Consider the following 26650-nt stretch of genomic DNA (forward strand, 5'->3'; position numbering starts at 1 on the left):
ACGTTCAGGTGATTGATTGAGAAAGTTAATACCTGTCATTCTTCTTTCTATCTTTTCTTTACTTAATAGTGAGATACCTTTACCACGAAATCCTGCTAATGCATTTGCTGGAGGGAGTCTCTGACACAATTGTTTCAATAACCTTGTAAAAGCTGTCTTATCAATATTTTTGAGTTGTTTCTCTTGCAAACCGATTTAAAATTTTTCTCCAATCATTCTTTAATGGTCTGAAGACAGCCACATCTAACGGTTGTAATGCATGTGAGCAACTTGGCAAACAATTAGGATATGGTTGTCCGTGTTCGCTTTTATGGTACAAGTTTTTTTTGGTACATGGCTTTTACGGTACATGGCTTTTTTGGATTTACAAATACTCTCTTCGTTAAGTGATTTGTTGAGAGCCCAGTCTCGTCAAGATTGTATATATTACTCGGTGCAATGTTATTATTATGAATTACATTAAAAAAAATAGTAAAAAATTTATCTACAACTTCACGTGTTAAACTTTTAGCTCTTGAAAATGTAAGTATTTCAGGTTTATGTAATCGAAGTTTATCAACATGACGCTTCTTAAAAGAAATTATCCAATTTTTCCCAGGAATTCCATTTTTAAAAGGAGTTTTCATCCTCATCATTGTGCAAAATTGAGCAATTGAATTACAAATATCAAGAGAATCTAATGGAAGACCATATCTTTGACAATACTGCGCTGCAGCTACAATCATAGTTTTATCATTGTCACTCAGCACACTTTTGTGACTTTCACATTTGTTTGCATTAAATTCTTATTGTTTTATTCTTTGTCTCAATGTTTCCTTAGGAACAGAACAATCTTTTGCAGCATGATAAATAGTCTTTTTTTCCTCACATAGTAACATAATTGCTCTTTCCAAACTGTCAGCATTGTACTTGGGTTTTATTTTTTTATTGTATCATCTTGGCATTTTTAAAATACTTTCTAAAGTAATATTTATGAAAAATCTGTTAATCTTTTAGTGAAATAAATTAGCATAAATCATAACATATCATCAAAAAAAAATTTTTAACACCAAATAGGTCTATTATAAGATTTTATTTGACCTAGCCTAGGTCCTAGGTGAACATATTATTTCATACAAATAAATACACATATTTCTTAATGTAAACTTCAAAGATATCAACTTCAAACATAAATGTTTAATAGTTCTAAAGAATTATTAACACGAAAATAGTTAGGTCTGATGAAACTAATAGGTTTATAATGTTACTAACAACAAATTCAATAACATAATTACTTATCATAATATTTTATATACATAGACCCACTTTACCCCACCTGATTATATTTCAAATTTTAAACAAACCGTGTGCGTTAGTGTCTTACAGGTATACTATCCTTAAAATATAGTAATTTAACGTTCAAAATAACCATTTTTCATACATTTATGTCTTATTTGAATATATTTTCTCTGAAGTTTAAAAACGGAGAAAAAAATGACTTTGTTTATGTATCTAGCATTTTAGCTAAAAAAGTGCCGTTTCTAACAGCATAGCAAGGTTATATTTTAAAATTAATTAGCCTAATATGTTATAACAACATGGTAAAAATTTCAACTTAATACCTAAAGCCATTATCAGTATAACAGATAAATATGAATTAGACCCAGATTACCCCGTAGACCCACATTACCCCACTCTACCCTACTGAGAGCTTGTTAAAAAACAAAAACCTACTTTTCTAGGATATTATTTTTAGAATTTATTAAATATTTATGAAAAAATAACTCTAAAAATTTGAACTTAATTGTATGCAGTGGCTGATCCAGACCATATAGTTACGAAGGAGGAAGGGGGGGGGGCGAATTTACGGCTATTTTGATGCAGTAAATCCAGACCATATCATAAAGGAGAAAGAGATGAGTTTTTGGTACCATGATTATTAAGCAGGCAACCCTACGAATCATAAAACCTTTGGTTAATGTTTTATAGAAAAATTAGTCATACTTTCTTAATCTATGTAACTAATAAATTACGTCTCCATTGGTATACCAATAGTCCGATTTAAAGTTTGCTCCACAAAACGTTATAAAAATATCATTCTACTTTAAACAGTCTCTTTTATTTACTTCCGTTTTTGACAAAAATGCAGGATTGTCAATATAAGTTTACAAATAGAACTCTTTTCAAAATATTTAAGGAAGGGGAAAGGGGCAATTGCCCCCAGTGGCCCCTATTGATCCGCCCTTAATTGCATTTCTGGTTAAAAAGATACAAATGATTTGCTATTCGCATAAAAAAATATAATTAAGAAATCAGTTTGCAAAGTTTAATAACAAGAATTTTTTTTTTTAAGTTATATATATAAACACAAAAAACAGTTTTATTTTACTTTTTTTTCTTTTTAAGTAGTTAGATTTCTAGTTTCAGAACTAGAACTCCCCGGTTCGAAGCCGGCTCTGGCCAAATTTGCATCATTGGTAAGGAAGGAGGTGTGAATTTTCAGTTTAAATGCCATTTCGTGGTACTCTGTGATAAGAATGTTAGGACATCTTGGAACACATAAATAACTGGAAAAAAAAATTGTCAAAAATAACTTTTGTTATGCTCATAATAATTTGTAGTGTGTCTTTTTAAACGTTTTAACACAGTGATTTGGAAACACTGTGTGCCTCTATATTTATTTTTTTCTGGATGCTATTGAACAAATATCATGACAACTATTTTTAATAGTCGATTCAACCTAAATAAATAAAATTAACATAATAAACGAAACAAGGAGCTACACTGTTTGATCAAATCGTTGTGAATAATTTAAATAATTAAGAACTAATGATTTTAAATCTATGATTTTTATTATGACCTACGAGATCTTAAATTTTGCCAAATAATCTTTTTCACACCAGAACTATCTAGCTTTCTGAATTTGTATGCTTGCATAATGAATTAAAAGCATTTAAAATACGTTTTAGAAAACCTTTTTTAACAACAATTAAAACCCTAGTAACAGTGCAGTAAGCATTCAAAACCTCGTTTATGTGTTTGTCTGGAAGCTAGCTATCTCAAACACTAAAATACATTGCATCCGTCCCAGCACACATAAATTTATGCATAACTGTATAAATTTATTTATGTATAAATAAAAAATATATAGACAAAAAAAATTTATTAAAGATTATATATATATATATATATATATATATATATATATATATATATATATATATATATATATATATATATATATATATATAACAACAACTTTTAATTAATTTCAGTATTGTGAAGATATTTAGACTAAATTTTATCCGTTAAAAAGGTTTTCGGCAAAATATATGGCACCCCTCCCCGATTAAAACCTATCCCCGCCGACCCTACTTTGATGTGTATGCTGATGTCAATATCTCCAGCAATGACGACTGAACTTTAAATGAAAGACGTATATCCATTCTTCATATAGAAATAGATGCTTTTACATCTGCTTATGAGAAGTTTCAGTAGAATAAAAAAATAAAATAATTTCTGATCAAAAGAATGTTTTTTTGAATTGAATTTGAGTTGTTGAAAGAATTGAATTTGAATTATCAATAAATTATTTTGCTTTAACCAAGCGGGCACAGACGTATATACATCGCCACATATACGTCACAAGTCCGTATGATGTTCTTAAAACTTCCAACGAGTTCTGTACCCGCTGGAAATGAAATCTTGCAAAATAAATATTTTTAACTAGCAGGAAAGTAAATTTCTTTCTTTATGCTTTCCCTCACTAATATGTATAGTGTAAATGTATTTTTAAATAAGCAAACCATTGCAATAATATTAAATCTTTCTTTTTTTTTAACGATTATTTTTAACCAAAATAAACTCACCAAACTCAAACTTTAATTAGTTTAGTATCTTAGACGTACTAAATAGTTATGATAAAAGCCTCAGTAAAATATATTTATCAAAAGTGCAGTTGTCGGCAAAAATATTTCAAGGGATTAATGTGCCACCCCCAGCCCTTTGTCGTACCTTTAGGCCTAAAATAGTTTTAGAAAAAAAAGCAGAGATTTCAAAAAGAGCTTATAATTATTTTTTTTATTTTATGTTATTTATCTACCTACGGCCGAGGGGGTTTTTTTACTAAATTTTTAGGCTTCTATAAAATCTTTTTACTTATATAAATATTTTATTAAAATTTAATTTATTTTATTAGGCATTTTCTTGATAAACAGTAAACTTTCAGAAAATGATTGAGCATAGTATAACAAATAATAATAATAAACTTTTAAAGTTTCAAAATTATCTTTTTGAACAAATAATAAAAATAAGCTTTTAAAGTTTCAAAATTATCTTTTTGAATGCTGCAAACTCCTAACTGTGGCTATTCATGCAGCGAAAGTTAGCAATAACGAAAGAGTTTGTAAGTAATTAAGTTTCTACAGAAGATTATTGTTAACATTTCTAAAACATTAAAGATGGAAAAAGAAAGATGCATATTTTATTATATCTTGCTGTCTTTATATTTCAACAAAGAAGGTAAGTACATTTAATTAATTAAGTTTGTGCAGTAAATATCGATTTCAAAATTAAAAGAAGATGATCCAAAAATAGAGAAAATTAGGAACTTTTCTCGGGATTAGATATGGTATTAGATTAAGGTGAAATTTCTTTCTTCCTCTAAATTTTTTTTGTTTCATGTTATTATCAATATTAGAAACTCAAGAGTCTTGAGGCACCCCTTAAAATGTTTTTTATTCAAAATGTTTTTAACTACAGTACTATTTTATCATATAGAACAATAGAACAAATAAAATTTTTTTTTTTGACCAAGTCTAATATATATATATATATATATATATATATATATATATATATATATATATATATATATATATATATATATATATATTTATATATATATATATATATATATATATATATATATATATATATATATATATATATATATATATATATATATATATATATATATATATATATATATATATATATATATATATATATTTATAGTATAGATATAAATATACTGTAAAATGTTAATTTGTAAAAGGCACTATCAATATTGTCAATTAACTCTGTCCGAGGGTTAAAAAACCCCTTTTTTTATTTTGTTAACTTGTAGCTATCAAAATGTAACAACAATCCTTATGGTAAAATGTTTCATTCTTATGAGCTGTCGTTAACTTGTTGCAAACAAAAGGTAGCTAGTAATTTGTTAAATTGTTTTGACAAATGAAATAGCGTAGGTGTTGTCAATAACATACATATTTAGTAGAATTTTAGAAAACTGTCCATAAAGAGAATAAACTTTTTAAATTTAGTTTTAAAAACAGGAAAAGTAATAAAAGGATCAAAATTTGGTAATACTGTTATGTTTCAAAGATGGGGTGCACGATATGTAATACAAAATTGATTGAATTTTGTTCTATAAAAAGGTTCCATTAAAAAACTATTGTTTTTTAATGCGTATTTATTTATTGGTTTTAAAGTAAAAGGTCGTTTTTGTATATAAAAGTAAAACATAAAACATTAAATATGTTAAGTTTATAAACGTCTTGTACTTTCATAAAATCAAAAAAATATTTTTAGTGTAAAAGATATCCGCATAATTAGCTACGCGGATTGCATGTTTCTGACTGCGATAAAGATGTTGTAATTTACTTTTCTATGTACTTCCCCAGACAATGCTTGCATAATTTATATAATTGAGGATAGATAATAGAGCTGGATTAAATTTTTCTTGTTTAGATAATTTCGGGTTTTGTATAAAATGCGAATAATTTAAGAAACCTTGGTGCCTGTATGTTAAAATATATTCTCTCCAAGTAATTTTCATCAGGATAAAACACCTAAGAATAACGGTATCTATTATAATTTCATCAGTATAAATTTGAGGCATATTGTTTGGTAGAAAAGTTTTTTTGCGCATGAGTAAAAAAAAGAATCCATTTTCTTTTGTTAATATTTAAAATTAATATTTAAAATTATTTGCTTTGAACCAATTAGAAGTCAAAATGAAATTTGAAAATTGAGTTTGTAGTTGAAAAGAGTTCATAAATATCAGTATAGGATAAGAAACGATTAGTATCATTAGCTATCATTTTAGTTTACTAGTTAAAATTTTAAAGCACTTTAGAGACCTATCTTTTGCAATTTTTCTATTTTTTTTTTTTTTAGAGTTATATTTGGATGTTAGAGGATTTTAAAAATATCTAGTATTTTTTTCAAAACTTTTGACATGGATTGTTTTAGATAAATTAGTGTTTAAGTGTCTCATTTTGCCCCTCATTAGCCTAGTTGCGAGCTTATTTTACCGAGTTATTCGTAGAACATCGGGAGTATGCATCACCGCAGTTTAAATCTGGCATCTATATCACGGCTTAAGCAAAATTATTACCCAAATAAAAACAGTTGTTTGAATGGCAAATTACTTTGTAAATTTTTTATACATTGTATGAAAGTTAAATAAACTTTCATATATTTAACATAAGTAATATTCACTTGCGTAGTTTTCATTTATTAAAGCTTTTTTTTTAATTTCCAATTATTGCTTCTAGGAAGATATTTTTTTAATTTTAAAAAGTAAATATTGTTTTAGTAAAATATTCTCAAAATAAATTTACTCGTCTGAGTTTATCGTAACAATATTTATAAGTAATTTTATTAGTTTATCACAATGATATTTATAAGTAACATTACAAATAAAATTTACTTTTTCGAAGTTTAATATCCATGTAAAGAGAACTTGCATAATTCAAGATTATTTACTTATGAAAAGAAAGTTTATACCTTTTGCGTAATATAAGAAACGTAACGTAAATGTACGTACGTGGTATAAGATATAAGTAAATAAGCGCTTTACATCGTAGCAGTGTAAAATAAACTTGAAATATTTTACTGTGCATTTAATTCAAAATCCTTGAAGATATAAAAACATCTTGATGTGAACAATAAATCTAAATTTTTTCCTGTAATATTAACAACTTGATCTTTCGATTACAAACGTTTTTACTGCAAAAATTCTTATAAATAACAGTTATTAATTTAAAATTTTCATTAAGAATCGTTGAAAACTAGCTTAAAGTTATCATCAAGTCATCGTCAATCAAAATATAAAAAATGAAAATATGTATATTAAATATAAAATAATCAACTTTTAACTATTAAATAGTTCTACATGTCAGGAATCGGTGCAAAATGTTCCTGTTACAACTCTAGGTTATGTAATTATACACGGCGCCCTGCTTGGATTTTTGTGACGTGTCAAGGAAACTCCATTTATTTTAATCAAATTTTCTCCTGAAAAACAAACAAACAGCGATGACAACAATGTTAACATTGTGTAAAAAGACTAAATTAGATCTTTTTCGCCTTTTTCTCTGTTTTAAAGACATGATATCTAGTGAAGCAGAACTGTAAATCACTTCAAATTGTTATACTTTTTTTTAGGGAAAAACTATTTTAAAATTTTTAAATTCTGCTCCATTCTTTTTTTTTTAATCATTAAGCCTGAAAAAGGTTTTTGTATTATTATATATAAAGAGTTGCTATTATTTTCGAAATACTTTGATAACCTGAAAATCCAAAACCTTTCCTTACATGTCTAGAACATATGTAAACAATTTAATAGATTTTGTATAAATATATAACGTGTTATCGTATTTTAAATTGACTTATTAAAGTTAATGTTTCCCAATAAAATCGAGGCAAAGTTATCGAGGTAAAATAAAATAAAATAGAAAGTAGCATTTTAAATTTATGTAGTTTTTATTGATATAAATTTTTATTTTTTTAACTTTTAACAATCTTGAATATTTGGTAGAGTATCACCTTAAGATGTGTGAAAATTAATCTTCCGTTAAGTACAATTGTACTCAAGTTTCTTATATAAGTTTTATTTATGAATTTTTCTAAAGAATTTTTTCTTAAATTTTTTTAAATTCGAGCCTAGTGCCTCCGAAATAGCTGAAAATTCATTTGGCTTTTTGTTTTCGGTATTTAATTCAGAGCCTGATTCAAAGAATAAATATGCAATTGATTTGAGCAACAGAAAAGAGAGACAGATCATTACTATAGCAAAAGAAGGTGTTAAAAAAAACTCTAAGAACACCTGTAGGGATGAACATATCAATCAATAAAGCAATGGCAACCTTGATTAAACAAATTACAAAGACAAAAGGTAATACCTGTTAAGTTGCTGCTTTTAAACACCACGACTTTCCAAATGAAAAGAAATATAATTAACAAAGATGCAAGTATTGAGATTCTTATTCAAAATGAGATTAGCCAAAGTGTGCCTGAACTGCATTGTTTTGAGAGCAGCGGAATCCGATCATATACTCAGTGCTCTATAAGTTACACATGGAACAAATGCTAATCAGTTTATTACCATCAAAGCCATTCTGAAATAAATTGATATTGGTGATAATGTACGACTCGTTTGATACTACCACAATCAATACTGGAATGGCTCGTGTTTCAATATACAGGTATTTGTGATAAAAATACTTAAAAATGTAAAAAAGCAACTCATTTAAAGTTGCAATTTAAATCTTTATTTCAGTTACATTCAATATCGAAATGTTAAATATTTATTTTTATGACTAATTTAAGCTAAGAAGGGATATTGGGAAACTTAAGCTGATACTTGCATGCAGGCAATAGATGTTAAAAGTAGTTTTTATCATTTTAGATGGCTCTAACTATTGAAAAAAACCAGTGGTCCGGAAAATATTTTGCTCAAGGGTCTAAAAGAGGAGTGGTATGATATTAATAATAAAAAATGTGTCTCAACCTACCTCAAATAGCCATCTAACCTTGGATCCTGTTTAAAAAAACAGACAAATTATGCAATCAACCAGCTTAAGATTGTAGTCAAAACTGCAGTTTTTAAAAAAAAATTTTAAATGTCAAATAAATTAAAAAAACTAAAATGTATAATATAAAATAAATGATAAACAAAATCTGAACTTATAGCATCAAAGGAAAAGAGCTGACTATCCTGAACTAACTGAGTTGATCCTCGTATTTTTGAATCCATAAATTAAACTTATTTTACTGAAAACCCAGATACTTCAGCAAACTGGGTTATTTCAGAAATTAAAAAATACTTTTTATTTATTGCTTATTATTTTGTCAATAATCTAGGCTTTTGAACACTTTTGAAATTTTTCAGGACCAGCACTTCTGCAAATGGCAAATAGCCCAACTGGAGAAAATTGAACCAGCAGAAGAAATAAATATTTACAGATGGGGAAAACACAGTTGATATTTAGATGTTACTCTTATCTAGCAACAAAAAAAAACTATTATGTTAAAGTAAAACGACAATTAATTATGTCAAGCTCCCTTTATTCAAAAAATGAAAATAAGATTGTTTATTGCTACCACTCACACTTTAATTCAAAATATTGTACATAATACATGGCTTTTGATTTGTAAAACACATTTATAAAAAAAAGTCAGTAGTTGCCAGTTTTACCCGTCCCACTTTAGTTTAGGTATCAAAATGTAAAGTTTTTTGACATTTATATGGCTTAATAATGCAAAAATAATTATTAATTCATTATAATATAAGCTAAAAGCATTACTTAGATACCAAATGATGCAGAATTAAATTTAGAATATTGTTTATTAAAATAACAATTTTTCCTAAAAAGTATACTTATGTTGTTTTTTAGTTGAAGTGGCATATGTTGTAAAAAGAATGACAACCAGGCCCGCCGAAAAGGGGTAGCCTAGGATAGCAACTGCTATTCCTGCCCTTTTGGCTGGGTTGATAAGGGTAGCATGAATGTGCCCTTTCTAAGAAATAGGTATGGTAAATTTTTGTGCTTTAAAAGCATTTTATTATGCAACATTTCATTATCAATATTTTATTATCAATACCATCCAACTGGAACTGGTATTAGGCAGTAATAGATTAATTTTTTTTCAAAAAAAGAGAAAACAGTTTAAAATTGATTTAAACGAAACTTTAAAAAATATTTTATTGAAAAGAAAAAAAAGGCCCAGAGTCAGTAAGCAGCAGTCGCGCAACTCAGAAACAACTCAGATAAATAAACCTACGTTAAAGAATTTTTTGTAAATCGCAATCACGTTTAGAACTAATATTTCCAAAAATCATTTCGAAATTAAATAAATTACGTTATATTAAATTTTATTCTTCTTGTTATCGACATACGTTACTACTTTTTGTTACTATTTTTAACTCTTTATATATATTCCAAATGTTTTTTAGTAGATGTTTTGCAAAAAAGCAATAGCTTTTTGAGTTTGTATTTTTATTTTCGAGAAAAAGAGAAAAAAAAAGGAACACTTTGTAAAGACTTAATTTAAATGTAACGGTTTTAACCACTGAACAGTCAGGCTGAAGGCCGAAAGTTTTCAAAAGAAAAAAACTAAGGAATTATCAAAAGCAGCAGCATTACCTTATCAGATCATAATTACTACTTTGCTGAAAAAAATAATTACTGGACCGGTGGAGCCAGAGAATCCTCACGATGAACTACAGAATCAAGATAAAGTTGACATAGGCAGTCAAAAAATACACAATACACAAAAACAGAAGTCCGATGCAAATGATGGTGAAATTCTAACAAAAAATCTTGTTAGAAAAGCGGAGGATTTCAGTGAAATTAATAAAAAAAAAAATAGTGACAGAAATAGAAGAATTTGTATTAAGGCTTGGTTTAATGAGTTTAGTTGTTGGTTTAATGAATTTATTAATGATCGATCACTGGAAGTTGTCTTTTGTGAAACCTGTACAAAAATGATTCATGTTCTGGTGGAGTGTTCAAGAAAACCATTGAAAACCATTATGTTTTATATCATGACATCTTGCAAGAGCAAGAACAACTTCTTACCTTAGAAGCTCGAATGCAGTTTGTTGAACTGATCAAAAATAAACATTTCTATTTGATACTTGCAGATGAATCCTCAGATATTACTAAAAAGGAACAAATGTTGTCTCATATAAGAACTTGCCGTGGCAACTATGAAGTGAATGAAGATTTTATCGGAGTATATGAATGCGCCAACGGTTTTTCTTCAGATGCCTTGGTGACATATTATGAAGATATCCATTCGAGGAGCAACTTGTTATATACAAAAGTTGCCGGAATTGACTTTGATGGAGCATCAGTTATAAAATCCTTGGAAGCAAAACTAAAAAATATTTTTATTTAACCAGCACAATATTTTCATTGCATTGAGTCTGAATCAGATGAATACAGAATATTGCAACTGAAGTCTGTGTCAATGACTCGATAGACATCACGAACAAAAACAGTACAAATGATGCTGGAGAAGATTGCAGAGCTCAGTACAATATTGAACAGACTTCAGAGTGACAAGACTGTTGCTGCAGAAACAAGAGCACAAATTAAAGGTTTATTATCTCAGCTTTCATCAGTAAAAACACTTTTGAACTGAAAAGCACTTTTGAATTTTTCGTTATCCCAGAGAATCTATCGAAGCAGTTACAAGAAATTAATCTGACAGGTGATATCGCAATATTCTGCATTCGAAATGTGTTTCAGAGATTTGCAAAACTTTGATCAGATAAGTAATTTAATAGAATTTTAAAGGCGAGAATAAAAAATACCTGGAATCAAGCAAGACAATGAGTCTGGAACCGAAATTACGCAGAGACAAAGAGTAATACCTAAAACATTACGCTATTCAGTAATTAGATGAGAAGCTTAGATTGGGCGGCGCAATGACTGGTCCTATCAAATCAGAGCAAAAATAAAGGAAATCTTATTTTGAAGTAATTGATGCTATTCAGAGCAGTTTGAGTTAGAGATTTGAACAGGATGGATTAACAGCTGTAAAAAATATAGAAGAAGTTTTAATTTCAACGGTGAATAAACAAGATTCCCCACTGTTTTTATTTGGAATGCCATTTTTTATTGATTTTGACATCTTAAAACTAACAATTGAGCTAAAGGGGCTGCAAACAATAATTAACCTGTACAATGCTATTGCATCAATCAAAATACAGAGTGTTTCCAGAGTGACAACAATTACAGATATTTTCAATGCTATGCCAGCAACAAAAGTTGCCAATAAATAAACACAAATTAATGAAGCTTTGCTACACCATTCCTCTACCAACATCATCATGTGAGAGTAGCTTTAGTGCAATGACACTGGAGGCAATGACCTGAATAACATTACGTTTGCTCAGATGCACGAAAAAATAAATCGACAAAATTAACATTAAAAAAATTGCCAAACAGGTCGTTGAAATGAATAATAGTAGAATGAATTATTTTCGGCAAATAATTCATTCTACTGTCATTCATTTAAATCGTTCTAACACCTTGTAAAGCTAAGAATGGCATAGAATGAAATGTACTATTGACATCTTGAAAGTAGCTAAGAAACAATTGATTTATTTAGTAGACTGATTAATAGCATGTTATAACGTTTACTGTTAATTGCACTGTACACCCGATTCGTAATAGTAAAATTAGTAGACAAAGTGACATTTTTTGGAGAACGGTAAGATTAATTAAAAGGTTTATTTATATTAGATATTATATATAGTAAAATATTGTGTTGATATTTTAACAAGTGGCCTTGTGTTTTGGTTTGCCACCCCTGCCTTTAGGCCCATTTGGTGTACCTGAATATGTTACTCTTTTAAAAATAATTATAAGTAATTGGAACCACGATAATAGGATAACGTGGAACCGCATTAGATAATTTTTTAGATATGACAGGAAAAGCCCTTTTTATTTTGTATACTACCTTGTAACGAACTTAGTTTTAAAACGCAGAGTAAAAAAATTTACTAAAAATTATAGATCTATCGCCCAAAATGGAAATGATGAAGATAAATTGATCAATTGGCTCAGCATGATCAAAATCAAAACACAAAATCACAAAACAAACAGTATATTAAAAAACGTAGGAATCCAGAGAGAATTAAAAGACGATCTAAATACTTGAATAATTGATGGCTCAGAAAACAACGATTACATTCAATATATTGACTACCAACTTGCAAAAGTACCCACTTTTTATAGTAATGTCATCCAAAGTTAACAAGTCTGATAATCGATAAATGCGATTAAAATACAAATAATAAATAACAAATAAAAAATAAATATAGAAAATCACTACAAATCATGAAATAATAATGTAGAAAATCATGAATAAATAATATAGTTCATCACTACAAATCATGACAACTTTACATATACTTACCTTTTCAAATGATAAAAATCTAAATGGAGGTAAATCAATTCAGTATTCAGTAAATAGGGACCCTGCCCAGGAAAAAAAGTTTTATAGAATTTCTATAAACTTTTGGAACATATGGTCAATTGAAATTCTATAGAATTCTATAGAATATTTATAGAATTTCTGTTTATTTCTATAAAAATTCCAGTAGAACTTTTTTTTCTACTTTTTATTTTATAGAAAAAAAAGTTTTATAGCAATTTCTATAGAAATTAATAGACAGTCTATAGAAATTTTATAGTATTTCTATATAATTTATATAGGCCATATGTTTCAAAATTTTATAGAAATTCTATAGAACTTTTTTCCTGGGTGATCATCCAATATTTAAGCTCGATATTTAGCAAAAGGTATACTATGAATCTATCTGTGCATGAAAATATAATTGTTCACCAAAGCAGATGAAAAAAGTACATACCTACATTTTCCAATAGAATGCAAAATTTATGTTTCACAACCACCTAGAAATGAACAACCCAACAGTAATTTATTTTGGAAGTTGAATAATTTGCTTTAGTCTTAAACTAGATGTTAAAAGACCTTCTTCTTGAGATAATGTTTAACTCAATCTGAATCTGACCCATGCGTTTATGCAAACTATGAAAATGATTCAAAGGTTATTATTTTAATTTGGGTTAATGATATTATAATTGTCTCAAGTTCTATGAAATCCATAAACTTTAATTTTAAAGAGAAAACGAACTCAAAATTTAAAAGAAAAATATTTAAAGGTATTTTATTCGGAACATGGTTTATCTTATATTTTTACACCATGTTGGGGTGTAAACATGATGTCATTAATATGACTGTTTTAGTGCCTCCATTTTTGTTTTTTATTAAGCTATCAGAAATATCATTACTTTTAACTTTTTTTTAACACAATTGAATTTAACTGAGTTACAAACTTTTTTGACCTTCATAAAAAAATCGTTTTTTGAATCTGAATCTGAAATTTTTCGATATTTGAATCTGAGCAGATTCAAATATCGAAAAATCGATATTTGAATCTGCTCGGATAAATGTTTCAGTCATGAATATTATGTCTTTTCATGTGACTTCTGCATGCTAGGAGGAGATTTCAAACTAAGAAAGTACTTCAAGCTCTGTGGCTAACCTAATGTACACTATTTTTTTTTTACAACTATTTCCTAATGTTATAAGAAAAATGTACCCATCATGCAATTCATCAGAAGTGTATTTTTCTCCTTGTGTCCAGTACAAGAGTTAAAATGAGAACTCCCAATAAAATTAGTCTGTTCAAATATCCTGATGAAAATAGCAATTCTGTTTAGTTACAACGTTTTCGGTTACTCTTAACGAAGTTAGTATAAAATCAGAAACACCGCCTCCTAAAACAACAATAACACTTGCCACTATTGCAATGTGTATTCTAATTAAAGCTACCTGCTATGACAAAATTTATTTATATAAAATATTTTTAAGTAACAAAACAAGAGAAATAGATTCCTTATCGTATCTGATGGGTTACTCTTCGTATCTGATGGGTTACTTTTCCTATCTGATGGGTTACTCTACTTCAACTTGTTCTAGTTTTATTATTCTTCTTCTTTTAAAATGTTGGAAGGTTTGAAGTTAAAATTAAAATTAAAATTAAAAAACTTGAACATAGTTAATATTTTATGTAAAATAATTTTAAATTTATCTGATATTTTTTAAGATTATAATTGGGAATCTTACAAAAATCAAGGTTTTATCAATTTAGACATTACACAGCAGTCAGGTTTTGTAAAACATACAATTTTTTTTCTCCGATATAAGTAGTTTTGAAAAACCTCTGTACCAGTAGAAAGTTTAAAACACTCGAGATCTACTCTAACCTTTTCAACAAAAAACATTTTGTCTTACTCGAGTAAACTTCATCATAAAGTATGATATATGGGCCAAAGATAAATTCTACGGCATTTACATTATTGAAAATAGATAGATTATTTCTGCTGACACAGACTGGTAGTTTATAGACGTTGAACCATTTGTAAAAAATATTTTACTCATTTACTGAACCTGTTTTTTACGATATTACAACTTAAATTTTGTTTTTATAGTTATTTCAGAGTTTGTAAAAGATAAAAAATTTGTCACCTTTTGGGGTCAAAATAAAGCAAACGCTGCATTAGATACGGTAGAGTTACATTTGACAAGCTTATGCTCAAAAGATTCACCGTATTCGACCATTGTCGTGGGATATGTTAACAGATATGTTGATACCACTAATAAAGGTTTGTTGATAAATTATTTATTAAAACTATGTATATATATATATATATATATATATATATATATATATATATATATATATATATATATATATATATTTGTATATATATATATATATGTATATATATACATATATATATATATATATATATATATATATATATATATATATATATATATATATATATATATATATATATATATATATATATATATATATATATATATATATATGTATATATATATATATATATATATATATATATCAGTGGCGGAATTTTTTTGATGTTTTAGAAATGACACTTTGATTGGGCATTGTAAAAACTCAAAGTTTATGTATGTTTATGCTAATGTTATATTTATATTTTATGTCAAACTTTTGCGAAAAATTTTTTTGGTTAAAGCCTAGAAATAAAAATAGTCTAAAAGGCTTGCAGTCCCAATGAAACTTAAAACTAGGTAAAGAAAAGATATTTAGTAACTTATTATCCTAAAGTTTAGGGTTCGACCTTTTTTAGGTATTTTTGTTATATATATATATATATATATATATATATATATATATATATATATATATATATATATATATATATATATTTATATATATATAGTCAAATAAATGATTAAGAAATAAAATTACAGAGATTGTATGAACTTTAAACTGAAAATAAAGTCAGTATTTTAACTTCTTTAATATGCAGAAAAATGTTCAAGGCAAACTCAACAAGGGATTACTTTATATACTGAAGCAACTTTAAATTATCACCGTGTAAATAGAAATAAATGAGAATTTTTAATGCAATTCCAGTCATTCCAAAGAACAGAAAAAATTATTAAACCATCTCAAAATATGTGAAAACAAAAAAAAAACTTATATAAAAGCTAAGTTTTTTGAGTTAAAATATACATCTTAATAATAGTAATAATGATGATAATAACACTAATAACAATATAAATGATAAAATTATTACATTGTACGGAAAATAATATGTAAGTGTGCGTCATGTGTGTAAGCTTTTGTTAAATAAGATATCTTATATTTTAATAAAATAAAATTGAATTCTAAACAATGTTTTTAAGAATCTTCATAAGCAGCAAATTATAAACTTTTAACTAGTAAAATGTGGTAAATATCAAAATAGGTTAAAGCTCATTCAATTAAACATATATTAAAGTACTTTTTGTTTTAACTTAATTTAAGAAGTGCTTTAAAATTCTCTCAGACGTTTTAAGTTTTGTCTTACCTAAAGGATAAATAATATCCGATGTGCTAGAAACTTGATATATAACAACTTTATAAGAGTCATAAAGGATAGCTCTACTAAATAATTCTGTCAGAAGACAGTTAATTGCTTTGCCACATATGAAGTCGTTGTTACAAAAGTATTTCGTAAAAAAGGATATACTCCAAGCGTAGAAAAACCTGCAAGAATATTTCTGGCAATATATATTGTGGTATACGCTGGTGTCAATTTGGCCACTAAGTCGTGTACTGTCATAGTTTTTCCTGGATCGGATAAAAATTAATCAATTTAACATTTAGAAGTTTTTTCTTGAAACGACCATTAACTGACATGTTCAACGGTTAAATGCAGTGTGGAGGAATTGTTAAAACTATTATTTCATTTTTACATCATTGATAGCATTTAGTTTAATGGTATCAATTATTGTTGTAAACAAAACCGCACATAGTAACTAGCTGCCTACGTTAAGCCGACACACGCTGTTCTACTAGTTTTTTGACAGTTGCGAGGGGGCAAATCACTATAACAAAAAATTTAAATTTACTAATATTCTTTTTTCTTTCGTTTTTAACCAACAAGTTGAAATTATTGAAATAGTAGAAATACGAATATAATATCTTTTTGTTGTTCTTTTTCTGTGTAAATAACTTTTGTTACAAACACATAGATTGACTTAGAAAAAATTATTTTGCTTAGATTTATTACCTGGAATGGATTTTTCAATACATTGTGCAAAACAAAAGTCTTCTTTTTTATTCTGCCCACATATTGGGAGAGATATACGTTTCTGTCAAGAACGTGCTAAAAAAATTTTAATTGGAATTGGTGGTCCAGGTTCTACTGCTAAGTTTGAGAGTGCTCAAGGAGCTGAAGAATTTGCTAAACTTATTTGGAATCTATTTCTTGGAGGCGAAGAGGCAAATGATTTGCGTCCATTTGGAAAGTAATAAACAAAAATTTGTGTTTAAATTAAAAGTTCCATTTTATTTCTAAAAAATATAATTAATTTTTTATTTTTAGCGTCATCATGAATGGTATTAATTTTTTTATGCAGAACAACAACCCACTACACAGCAATGTTTTTATTCAAACGCTTGATCATTTGAGAAGTAGGGATCTATCAAGACAGTATTTGATAACTATTTCACCTTCATGTTTGTTTCCTGACCCGTTTTTTGGACCAGAAGGGAATAAGATACTTGACATTTCAAAAAAGATCATTGATGAAGTAAGAAATAAAATTTTTTTGAAGAGTATTAACATTATGCGTTAATTCAGAGCTTTTTAGAATAAGGAAGTTTTAGTTTTGTCATATATTTAATGGCTCCCAAAACCAGCAAAATTAATCTCCTAAACTAAACTCACTTTAATGTGTTTTTGTATTTGATTTGTACGCATTACATATTATTACAGATTTAAAGATGTTGACCGATGTTTAAAGATGTTGTAATTTTTTTAGATAAAATTTACCCAAATATATTTTTGTAAGGAAACGTTATAAGGTTCACAAAAAGATCGCTTGACAGCTCCTATTTAATAACTCTGAATATTTATTTACGATTCAACAATATTAAATAACTTTTTTCTAGTACAAATTTTCTTTGGAGTGACACATACAGACCAAGTTCACCTTTGTTTATAGAAATATGCATTGTTATTTAAAAAAAATAAAAGTATATTGATACTCAAACAAATAGGAATTTGTATTGGTATTGAAGGAAAGTTTCGGGATAACTAATTGTACACAGAACCCGATCCATGTATTTATTAGAACAATGTATTTAGCAAAAAACAACAAGTTAACAATCAATAGGTCATTCATACAGATATGAAGACAAACAACTTTATAGTTATGTAATGTATAGTATGCTGATGTATGCTGTCTCCTGCTAATGACTTTTAAAAAGCTTTGCAAGTTAAGACTTAAATTTGCTAATGCTTGAAAAGTAGAAGTTCTTCTTCCCTTATTTTAAGGTGGGCCAGTTTTTAATCTTTTAATCGCTTTCCTGTAGATAAACAAAAAAGAGTATATTATACCAAAAAGTATATATATCATGTATAATATTTATAAGTAATAACAAAAGTGGTATTTTTAAACATTTTATTTGGGATTTCTAAAAAATATATATATTTTTTAATATTTTATTTTAACTTTATTGGTCATTAACCATGCAAAAAATAAAAAAGATAAAAAAATAAAAAAAGATAAAGTTAAAAAAGTCATCAGCTTAAAACTAAATTAGGATAAATATAGGGAAAACATTTCTATTTTTTTCTGGATTCTTTTTGCAAAATAATTTTAAAAATATGACATGAATAATCAACGGGAGAGTCTCTCATTAGAAATCCTTTCAAATTTTTACTACATACACGATTAACAGCTTGTAGGTGTTTATTGTTTATCAAACATCCAATTAATGATAAACCTGTGAATTTATTCCTCTAATTTTTTTCCTATTTTTCAATTGTTTGATATTTTGCAATTCTTTTCAACACGCAGAACTTCCAGTTAAGAAAAATACTAATAAAGTCACAAGGTTGTTTTACTAGTTACCCAAGATAACATATGTAGCAACAATAAAAATAAAAAAACTTGGTTTATTATGTAGTAATGGCTCTTACATACTCTTGAGTAATCTTATGATAAAGGAAAATAACAAAATATTTTATATAAATATAAAATATTTTACAAAATAAGGACGTTTTTTGTAAAATATTTTATTTTCTAGACTTTGAAACATTCACATTAGAAGTATCAGTCGATATTGATGACGATCCAATTTAAGATTGGATTTTTATCAATATCCACTGATTCATGGATTATGTTCTTAAATTTAACTGGAGACATTAAATAAATTTTGTTTAACAAATCATAGAGTGGGAAAGCAGCGTTTATCAATTTTTGTGGCCATTGCATGCTAAGGGATTATGTGGCCAGAGCAATGCTCCTCAAAGTTCTACTAATTTTACTTAATTAAGTGGTACTTATCAGAGGCAAATCAATTTGGTTGGACACTCACACACACACAAAAAATGCACGCAACAATTTTTATATTTTATTTGCCTAAAATCATCAGTTTTTTCATCATTCTGAAAACGGACATAAAATTTTCGGCTTTAAACTAATTTAATTGAGAGCCTAAAGATCTAAGTAATTGACAACAGCATTTTTTTTTTCTGCACAGTCTGTAGATGTTTGACTATTTGATAGCTTCATTAAAACATCTAGCGTTCAAATAAACATATAAGCCCACTACTAATTCATAGCAAATACCAAGAACTATATAATTATCTAATATGATACAAAGATTAAAATTAGAAGCAGGGGCGGATCTAGTATATTTTGGTGTTTGAGATTTGGTGCTAAAGACATGCAGAAAACTCCAAATATTTATATGTTTATACTTATGTCAAATAAGGATGCTTTACAAAAAACTGCAATCATTGGAGCTTGGGAACCAAAACCCACATAATTTGGGACGCCTCTACATGAAACGCAGTAGCAACAAATTGATAAAAAAAAGTTTATTTTTTAAATATTTCAACTAATTTAATATTCATCGATAGTTTTAAATTTCATGAAATAATCTTTTATCGTTTAAATTATGACCGCAAAAAGTGTGTAACCATCTTCAAATTGAGGGGGGTTTAAACTTTACATGTTCATAACTTTTGTTTCATGAAATTTAAAATTTATCGATAAATATTAAGTTAATTTAGAACAGTAAAAAAATATTTTATTAACTTGTTGCTCTCACAATTAAAGTAGGGCGTCGCAAATTTTTGGGGCTTTTTTGTTCTTAGCTTCCAATCATTGAAATTTTTATTGCAAAGCATCTTTATTTAACATAAGTATAAACATATAAGTGTTTGGAGTTTTTTTTTCTAGATTTATTTCCATTTTTTTAACTTAAAAATATTACCATATACTATTGATTATTGTATATAAAAGACAGTAACTTAAGAAATAACAAAATGTGATAGACATATATATTCTGTTTGTCTTTTTAGGTATATGTCAGATTTACTGAAAACCAATGTTGCATGAAAAAATCTCCTGGCTTTCGTGAATCCTTGATTAGGTGGACAAATTTTATTATCAGAGCTAATCATCCAAAACTATATATAGGTGTACCTGCGGCAATACAGGCTACACAATTTCCTGGCTGTTATCGCAAACCTCTTGAACTAACCAACGTTTATAAGGTTGTAATTTTTATACTGTTTTTTATCTTGAGTATTTGCTCGACATTTTTTTATAGTTTAAAGTTTTACAAGGACAATATTCATTATTTTAATAGTTTTTATTAAATTTATTACAAACTTCAAATAATTTCTGAATTATTTTTTTCTATTCCTGATTAACAAGATACTCAAAAAGACCTAACAGTCTTGTCATAGAGCACAACCAAAAAGCCTTTAATAAGGAAGTTCAAGCCACAACTTTTATCTATATTGAATATATGACCAGAGCAGATGTTAAACCTCGGAAACACTTGATTCTGAAGTAGTTGATCTAAACACTGAGTCATGGATATTCAAACTTAACTTTTGAGTAAAAAAAAATTGCTAGCAATTTTAACATCTTTTATTTAAGATGTGATTATTCAAAATCACATTATTAAATTAGGGATTTCATTTTGGATTAAGCTTTCTAATGAGTATAAGCGGGCATAGTTTTTAATTTTTAACTTTAAATATTTGTGATTAAAATATTATAAATTGATTGTGCTTAGCAAAAACCATTTAGGTTTAACACAGTTGAGCAAACTGTGCTACTTGAAATATCAGTACAAACTTTTAAATTAGTTGTAAAAGTTGGGTCTATGTTTTGTGCAGCCGTTTTTTAGAAATAGGTTGTAAGTTGAGATTATATTTTGTGCAGCCGGGGTGTAAAAATTTTGGATGAAAGTAGAAGAGTGAATTATTTTTAGAGATATTATTATTTTTCAAAATGGTGACTACATTTTGAGACTATTAGCTTTCTGGTTTTAGAAAAACAAAATTTTTATACATGTTTATTCTGATTTAATGTTTATTTGGATCTTTTTTTCGAATTAGTGAGACTATGAAATGTTGAATCTAGCTAATGTGAGATTCTTAACCATTGTAAACTAACAAAATGTTTATTTTTCTCATTTAATACCCATAAAGTATTAACCCAAGCATTCTTTAATCAAAGTAATTTTTTTTTGCAACAAATATCTTTTTTTATATAATTTGAATCACGCTATTATTACTATGTAGTGAATTAATAGAATTAAATTAAAACTGAAGCTGGTGTAGAAGACTCACCAAATTAATAAATATAGTAACCTAATTATACAGTCAAAATATTTTACATTAAAGAAACACAATAGTTATCGAATAACAGTAGTAAGCAATAGGAATCATATAAAGTTCATTTTGATTTATCTGTCTGATTCACAACCACTCCAGCCAGCAGATAATAAACTAATTGCCTCAGCAAACAAATGCTATTTTTTATTATATACCAGTTACAAATTTATTGGTATTAATATTTTATAAATGAATCAAGTTTGTCATCAGAAATCAGGTTTTTAAGATATTACACTATTGCAGGGCTACAGCAGAAAAGCAGTATCTTTATTTGGTGGACTTCGTTTTAGAAGCACATTATTAAAATGGCCTTCCAACAAAAATCGCAAGTAAACTAACTCTTTTGAAGAGAGACATAAAACATTTTTAAAGATAAGTCTGAAAAAAAATCCTTTTGTTTGTCTAATGTTAGACTTTCGTATAAAATTGTTTACTTTACTTTTCGTATAAAATGTTTACTTTGTTCAAGTAAAGCCTATTTTTTCAAGTTCAATAATTCAATAAAGTTTTGTGCTGCCTTAATTGAAAGTAAAAAGTTTAAAATTCTATTTTATAAATATTTCGTTGATAATATTTCGAAAGTAGACTTATTACTAGGTGGTGTGGAGTCATAATGCGTTTTTTAAGTATAGTTTTCAAGATCCAAATTGTATTAGTACTGATAGTCAAATGATTGTCGTTTTTAACATAAAGCTACATAGAATACTTTTCTCTTTTCTTTTTTAGATCGAACTAGATTTTGGAGTTACGAAATTAGATAGATTTGGCTATTCCATTAGTTTTAATGCAGTTTCTACGTCTTTTACTTTTAAAAATTGATTTTCGAAAAGAAACTCTATAAACTTTAAATTCACATTAGTTTTCACATCTTTTTAAGTAACTAGCGACACAAAAACTTGTTAAATTATTTTAATTCTTGTTAAAAAATAAAACAGTGAATAAAGTTCCTAACAGAACATACAAATATCTCAATGTTTCATAAGGAAAATTTCTGAACATTTGTTTTTTCTGCCTACAAGTACGTGCGCATATCTTTTTTGAAAACGAGAATGTAAACATTCGCAAGTCATCTATTAAATGATCATCTATTAGATGATACCATCATTAAAACAGTCTCTAGCATCTATTATATCATCTATTAGATGATACCATCATTAAAGCAGTCATTAACAGACCGTAATCAAGTCTCCGGACCGTAATCAAGCATCTTTACTGAGAATACGGTCTCTGGACCATAATCAAGTCTCTTTACTGAGAATACGGTTTCTGGACCGTAATCAAGTCTCTTTACTGCGAACACAGAATTATTTTGATAAGAAGAATATTTTATTATCAATACATTTTGTACAACAATTGAAAAAAGTTTTTGAAATATAAATTAACATTTACTAGCTTAACCAAACTATGACAGAAAAAATGGTTTCTAAACAAAACTATTTCTTTGCTTCAGTTGACATTTTTGTATCATATAAAATGGAACCTTTCTTCTAATGTTAACAGTAACATTTAGTTAAAATAATTGATCACTTTTGTATTCCCCTGATTAGTCATTGAACTTACTAAATCTTTGTAAAGAAATTTACTAATTTTACATTAGTTTTATGCACTAACTATACTATTAAATGGGATTATGGGTGAGTAAAGACAAAACAACATAGATATAAAAGATATGATTAGTTTTTAATAATATTTATTTAATTACAAATTTATTTACTGTAAAATTAAAATAACTTGTTTTTTTTTTTCAGTCACTAAAAGCTATTACAAAATTTGAAGGATTTTTAATCATTGATAATTCTTTTGATCTCCAAAACTTAAATGAGGGTTTCTTATTCAGTAAACCGTTACAAACATTAATTGGAGACACGCAACTTCAAATTCAAAACATTGAAACTAAATATCAAAAACCACTAAGATATCCTGAAAACAACTACGAATCTCCAACTAACGTTACAGCTCTAACTGACAATGTAGCTCAAATCAATAATAATAAAGATACCACTCAAGATCAATTTCAAATGGAACCTAAAAATCCAAATAGTGTACAAGAATCTGTCACAGTATCTGAACCAGCTTTAGTCCCAAAACCTGTCATAGTACCGGGAAACGTTACATTACCACAACCTGTAACAGAACCAAAACCAGTTACAGCATTGAATCAAGTTTCAGAATTAAAAACGGATTTGTTACCTGGTGAAGCCGCAGAACCAGAAACAACTTCAAACTTAAATACAAGTTTAGGTTCAGAACAAGTTTTCCTATCAGAAACAAAGTTACCAATCGAACCATCTCTTGAAACTGTTGCGCAAACTACTTTAAAAACACCAGTTAATATTATCGCTAACCCTCTTCAAACAATTTCAAATACAAAACCTTTTAGGTTAATTTTTGAATCAATAACTCCTACGAGTTCTGTTTCGACATCAACCTTTCAGTATCCAACAGAACCTATTATTCCTAGTACTGAGAATCCGATTGAAAATTTAAATGAAATTGATTATATTAACCTAGATGATGATATGTATGAAAATGACGAAGAAGAAGAAGAAGATAATAGTCAGGTATTTTCAACACAAAATTGTATAAAGAAATATCCTGACTCTAAAGTCAATGAAGAACCTGTTGAAGATAATTATGACAAAAAAAAGCTTAATGACGAAGAAAAACAGTCAACAAAATTTGATCAAAATTTGCTTAAAGAGCCTACAAAATGCCTTTTATGTATGTTAAACTGTAAACCCATAAAAAAACATAATGCCACACAAGGACTTTTTTTCTCTAATCTGTCATCCTACAAGCACTTTTTAGCAAAGTCAAATTACAGCTTAAATAAAGGAAAATCACTGAAAAAAGTAGAAGAAAGTGACATCGTTAATAATCAGTTCAATGTTTCTATTTCTCATAAAAACCTTAATCAAAAGAATAAAAAAAAACTACCCTTTTCAAAAACAAAAAAAACACGAAACATGAAAACATTTGGAACACGTGTCTTTAGCTTTGCACCAGCGCAACATTCTAATACTAAACAAAAAGTGAAGAAATTAGATCATAATACAAAATCAAGACGAAAACATGACTTTCAAACGACCGTAACTATTTCCAAAAAGAGGAAAAACAAAAACACATCACTCCCTCACCTCATTTCAAAAAATAGTCCGGTTGTTGATCCGAAAAAGTCGATCAAAATAAAATACTCAAAAAAGAAACACATTTTATCTATCTGGAACAATTTTAACAATACAACTTTTGATTCACCGATTAAAAAAGGAGTCTTGCTGGGTAACTTAATTTCCGAGCCAAACATTAATGTTATTATCAATATCTCGGGGATAAAAGATAAATTTGCGCAGAATGTAAATAGTTATGGAATATCAATTAAAACTACTTGTCCAAATAGAAACTGTAATGAGCATCCTAATCCAAATTATTTCTATGAAATAAAAGACTTAGGTAAGTTTGAACCATTAAAATTGTCTAAAAAGAAGATTTTATATCCTAATAACGAGTTGGAGGAAAAACATTTTAAAAACCGGCTTTTTAAATACGCAAAAAATTCAAGTGTCAGAGATAAGGTTGAACATTTTGTACCATACAAAATTAGTCTGAAGAGTTCAAACGATAGCCAAAAGTTAAGCTCAAATATTCAGATGCATAAAAAAGCTTTGGTAGTAGATAAAACTGATATTGAAAAAAAATTTAAAAAAATAAATACTGTTGATATGAAATTAAGGTTAACGCATGTGAAAAATGTTTATACAGATGAAAATAATTTTAAAAATCTTATAAACAAAATACAAAAAGACATTGTTAACGCAAATAATGTGATTCTGAAAAGTAAAAAACCAAAATTGAAAGAAGAACATTAAAACTAAAATCAAAACCTAATGTTAAATAATTTCGAAAAATAGATGAAAAAATGGAAAGCATAAAATATTTACATATGGAATTATTTTTTAGAACTATTTTTATAATAAGTGATATTCAAAATAATAAATGTAGAAACTAAAATAAAAAAACTAAACATCTTATCTTAGTCTTATAGTAAAATGAAAATAACTTGTTTATAAAAAAATAATAGTAATATATTTATAATAAAATAATAATATATTTAAAATAAAATAATAGTATATTTAAAATAAAATAATAATATATATAAAAAAAAATAATAATATACTCACAACAAAATAATAAAAATATATTTATGATAAAGTAATAATATATTTATAATAAAATAACAATAGTATATTTATAACAAAATAATAAAAAAGTATATCTATTATTATTTAAACAAAAATTAAACATAAATGTTCACATAATTTTTATATGAGGTTTGTCATTTTATTATAAAAGTATATTTTAACCTCAGTCACCTTATCAGAGGTAATGAGTTTCTTTAAACTAAACCTTTTTTAAGTTATTGAGTTTATTGGTTCACTCAAATCAATGATCATAAACAGAACGTTTTCTTTGAAAAAATAGATGTTGGTTATATAATGGCCGTCAAATTCTTAAGTACTTTCAATATTGTGCAGAGATGAAGAACTTGGTTTCCAACTTGAGCATAGCAATATTGACAAATGAGTTTGTTTGTTTTT

At 27.1% G+C, this 26650-nt stretch overlaps 1 protein-coding gene across 1 annotated transcript; it reads left to right on the forward strand.

Annotated features, from left to right (window-relative positions):
- Window positions 1–4351: 4351 nt before the first annotated feature.
- Window positions 4352–26071, forward strand: LOC100207836 (uncharacterized). The gene is made up of 6 exons (XM_065791605.1): window positions 4352–4500; window positions 15300–15473; window positions 17412–17658; window positions 17736–17943; window positions 20727–20921; window positions 23804–26071. Exons 1-6 carry the CDS (start codon window positions 4440–4442, stop codon window positions 25919–25921), a joined length of 3003 nt encoding a protein of 1000 aa, XP_065647677.1. The 5' UTR covers window positions 4352–4439; the 3' UTR covers window positions 25922–26071.
- The last annotated feature ends 579 nt before the right edge of the window (window positions 26072–26650 follow it).

This window comes from Hydra vulgaris, chromosome 02 (genome assembly GCF_038396675.1).
Source record: "Hydra vulgaris chromosome 02, alternate assembly HydraT2T_AEP".
NCBI classification, from domain to species: Eukaryota; Metazoa; Cnidaria; class Hydrozoa; order Anthoathecata; family Hydridae; genus Hydra; species Hydra vulgaris.

What these genes read in the sequence shown, in the direction of transcription:
- LOC100207836 (XM_065791605.1), top strand. Translation starts at nt 4,440, where the DNA reads ATGGAAAAAGAAAGATGCATATTTTATTATATCTTGCTGTCTTTATAT. An exon ending in TGTTGATACCACTAATAAAG is followed by an intron (nt 15,474 to 17,411) that starts GTTTGTTGATAA and finishes TATTTTGCTTAG; the next exon opens with ATTTATTACCTGGAATGGAT. An exon ending in AACTAACCAACGTTTATAAG is followed by an intron (nt 20,922 to 23,803) that starts GTTGTAATTTTT and finishes TTTTTTTTTCAG; the next exon opens with TCACTAAAAGCTATTACAAA.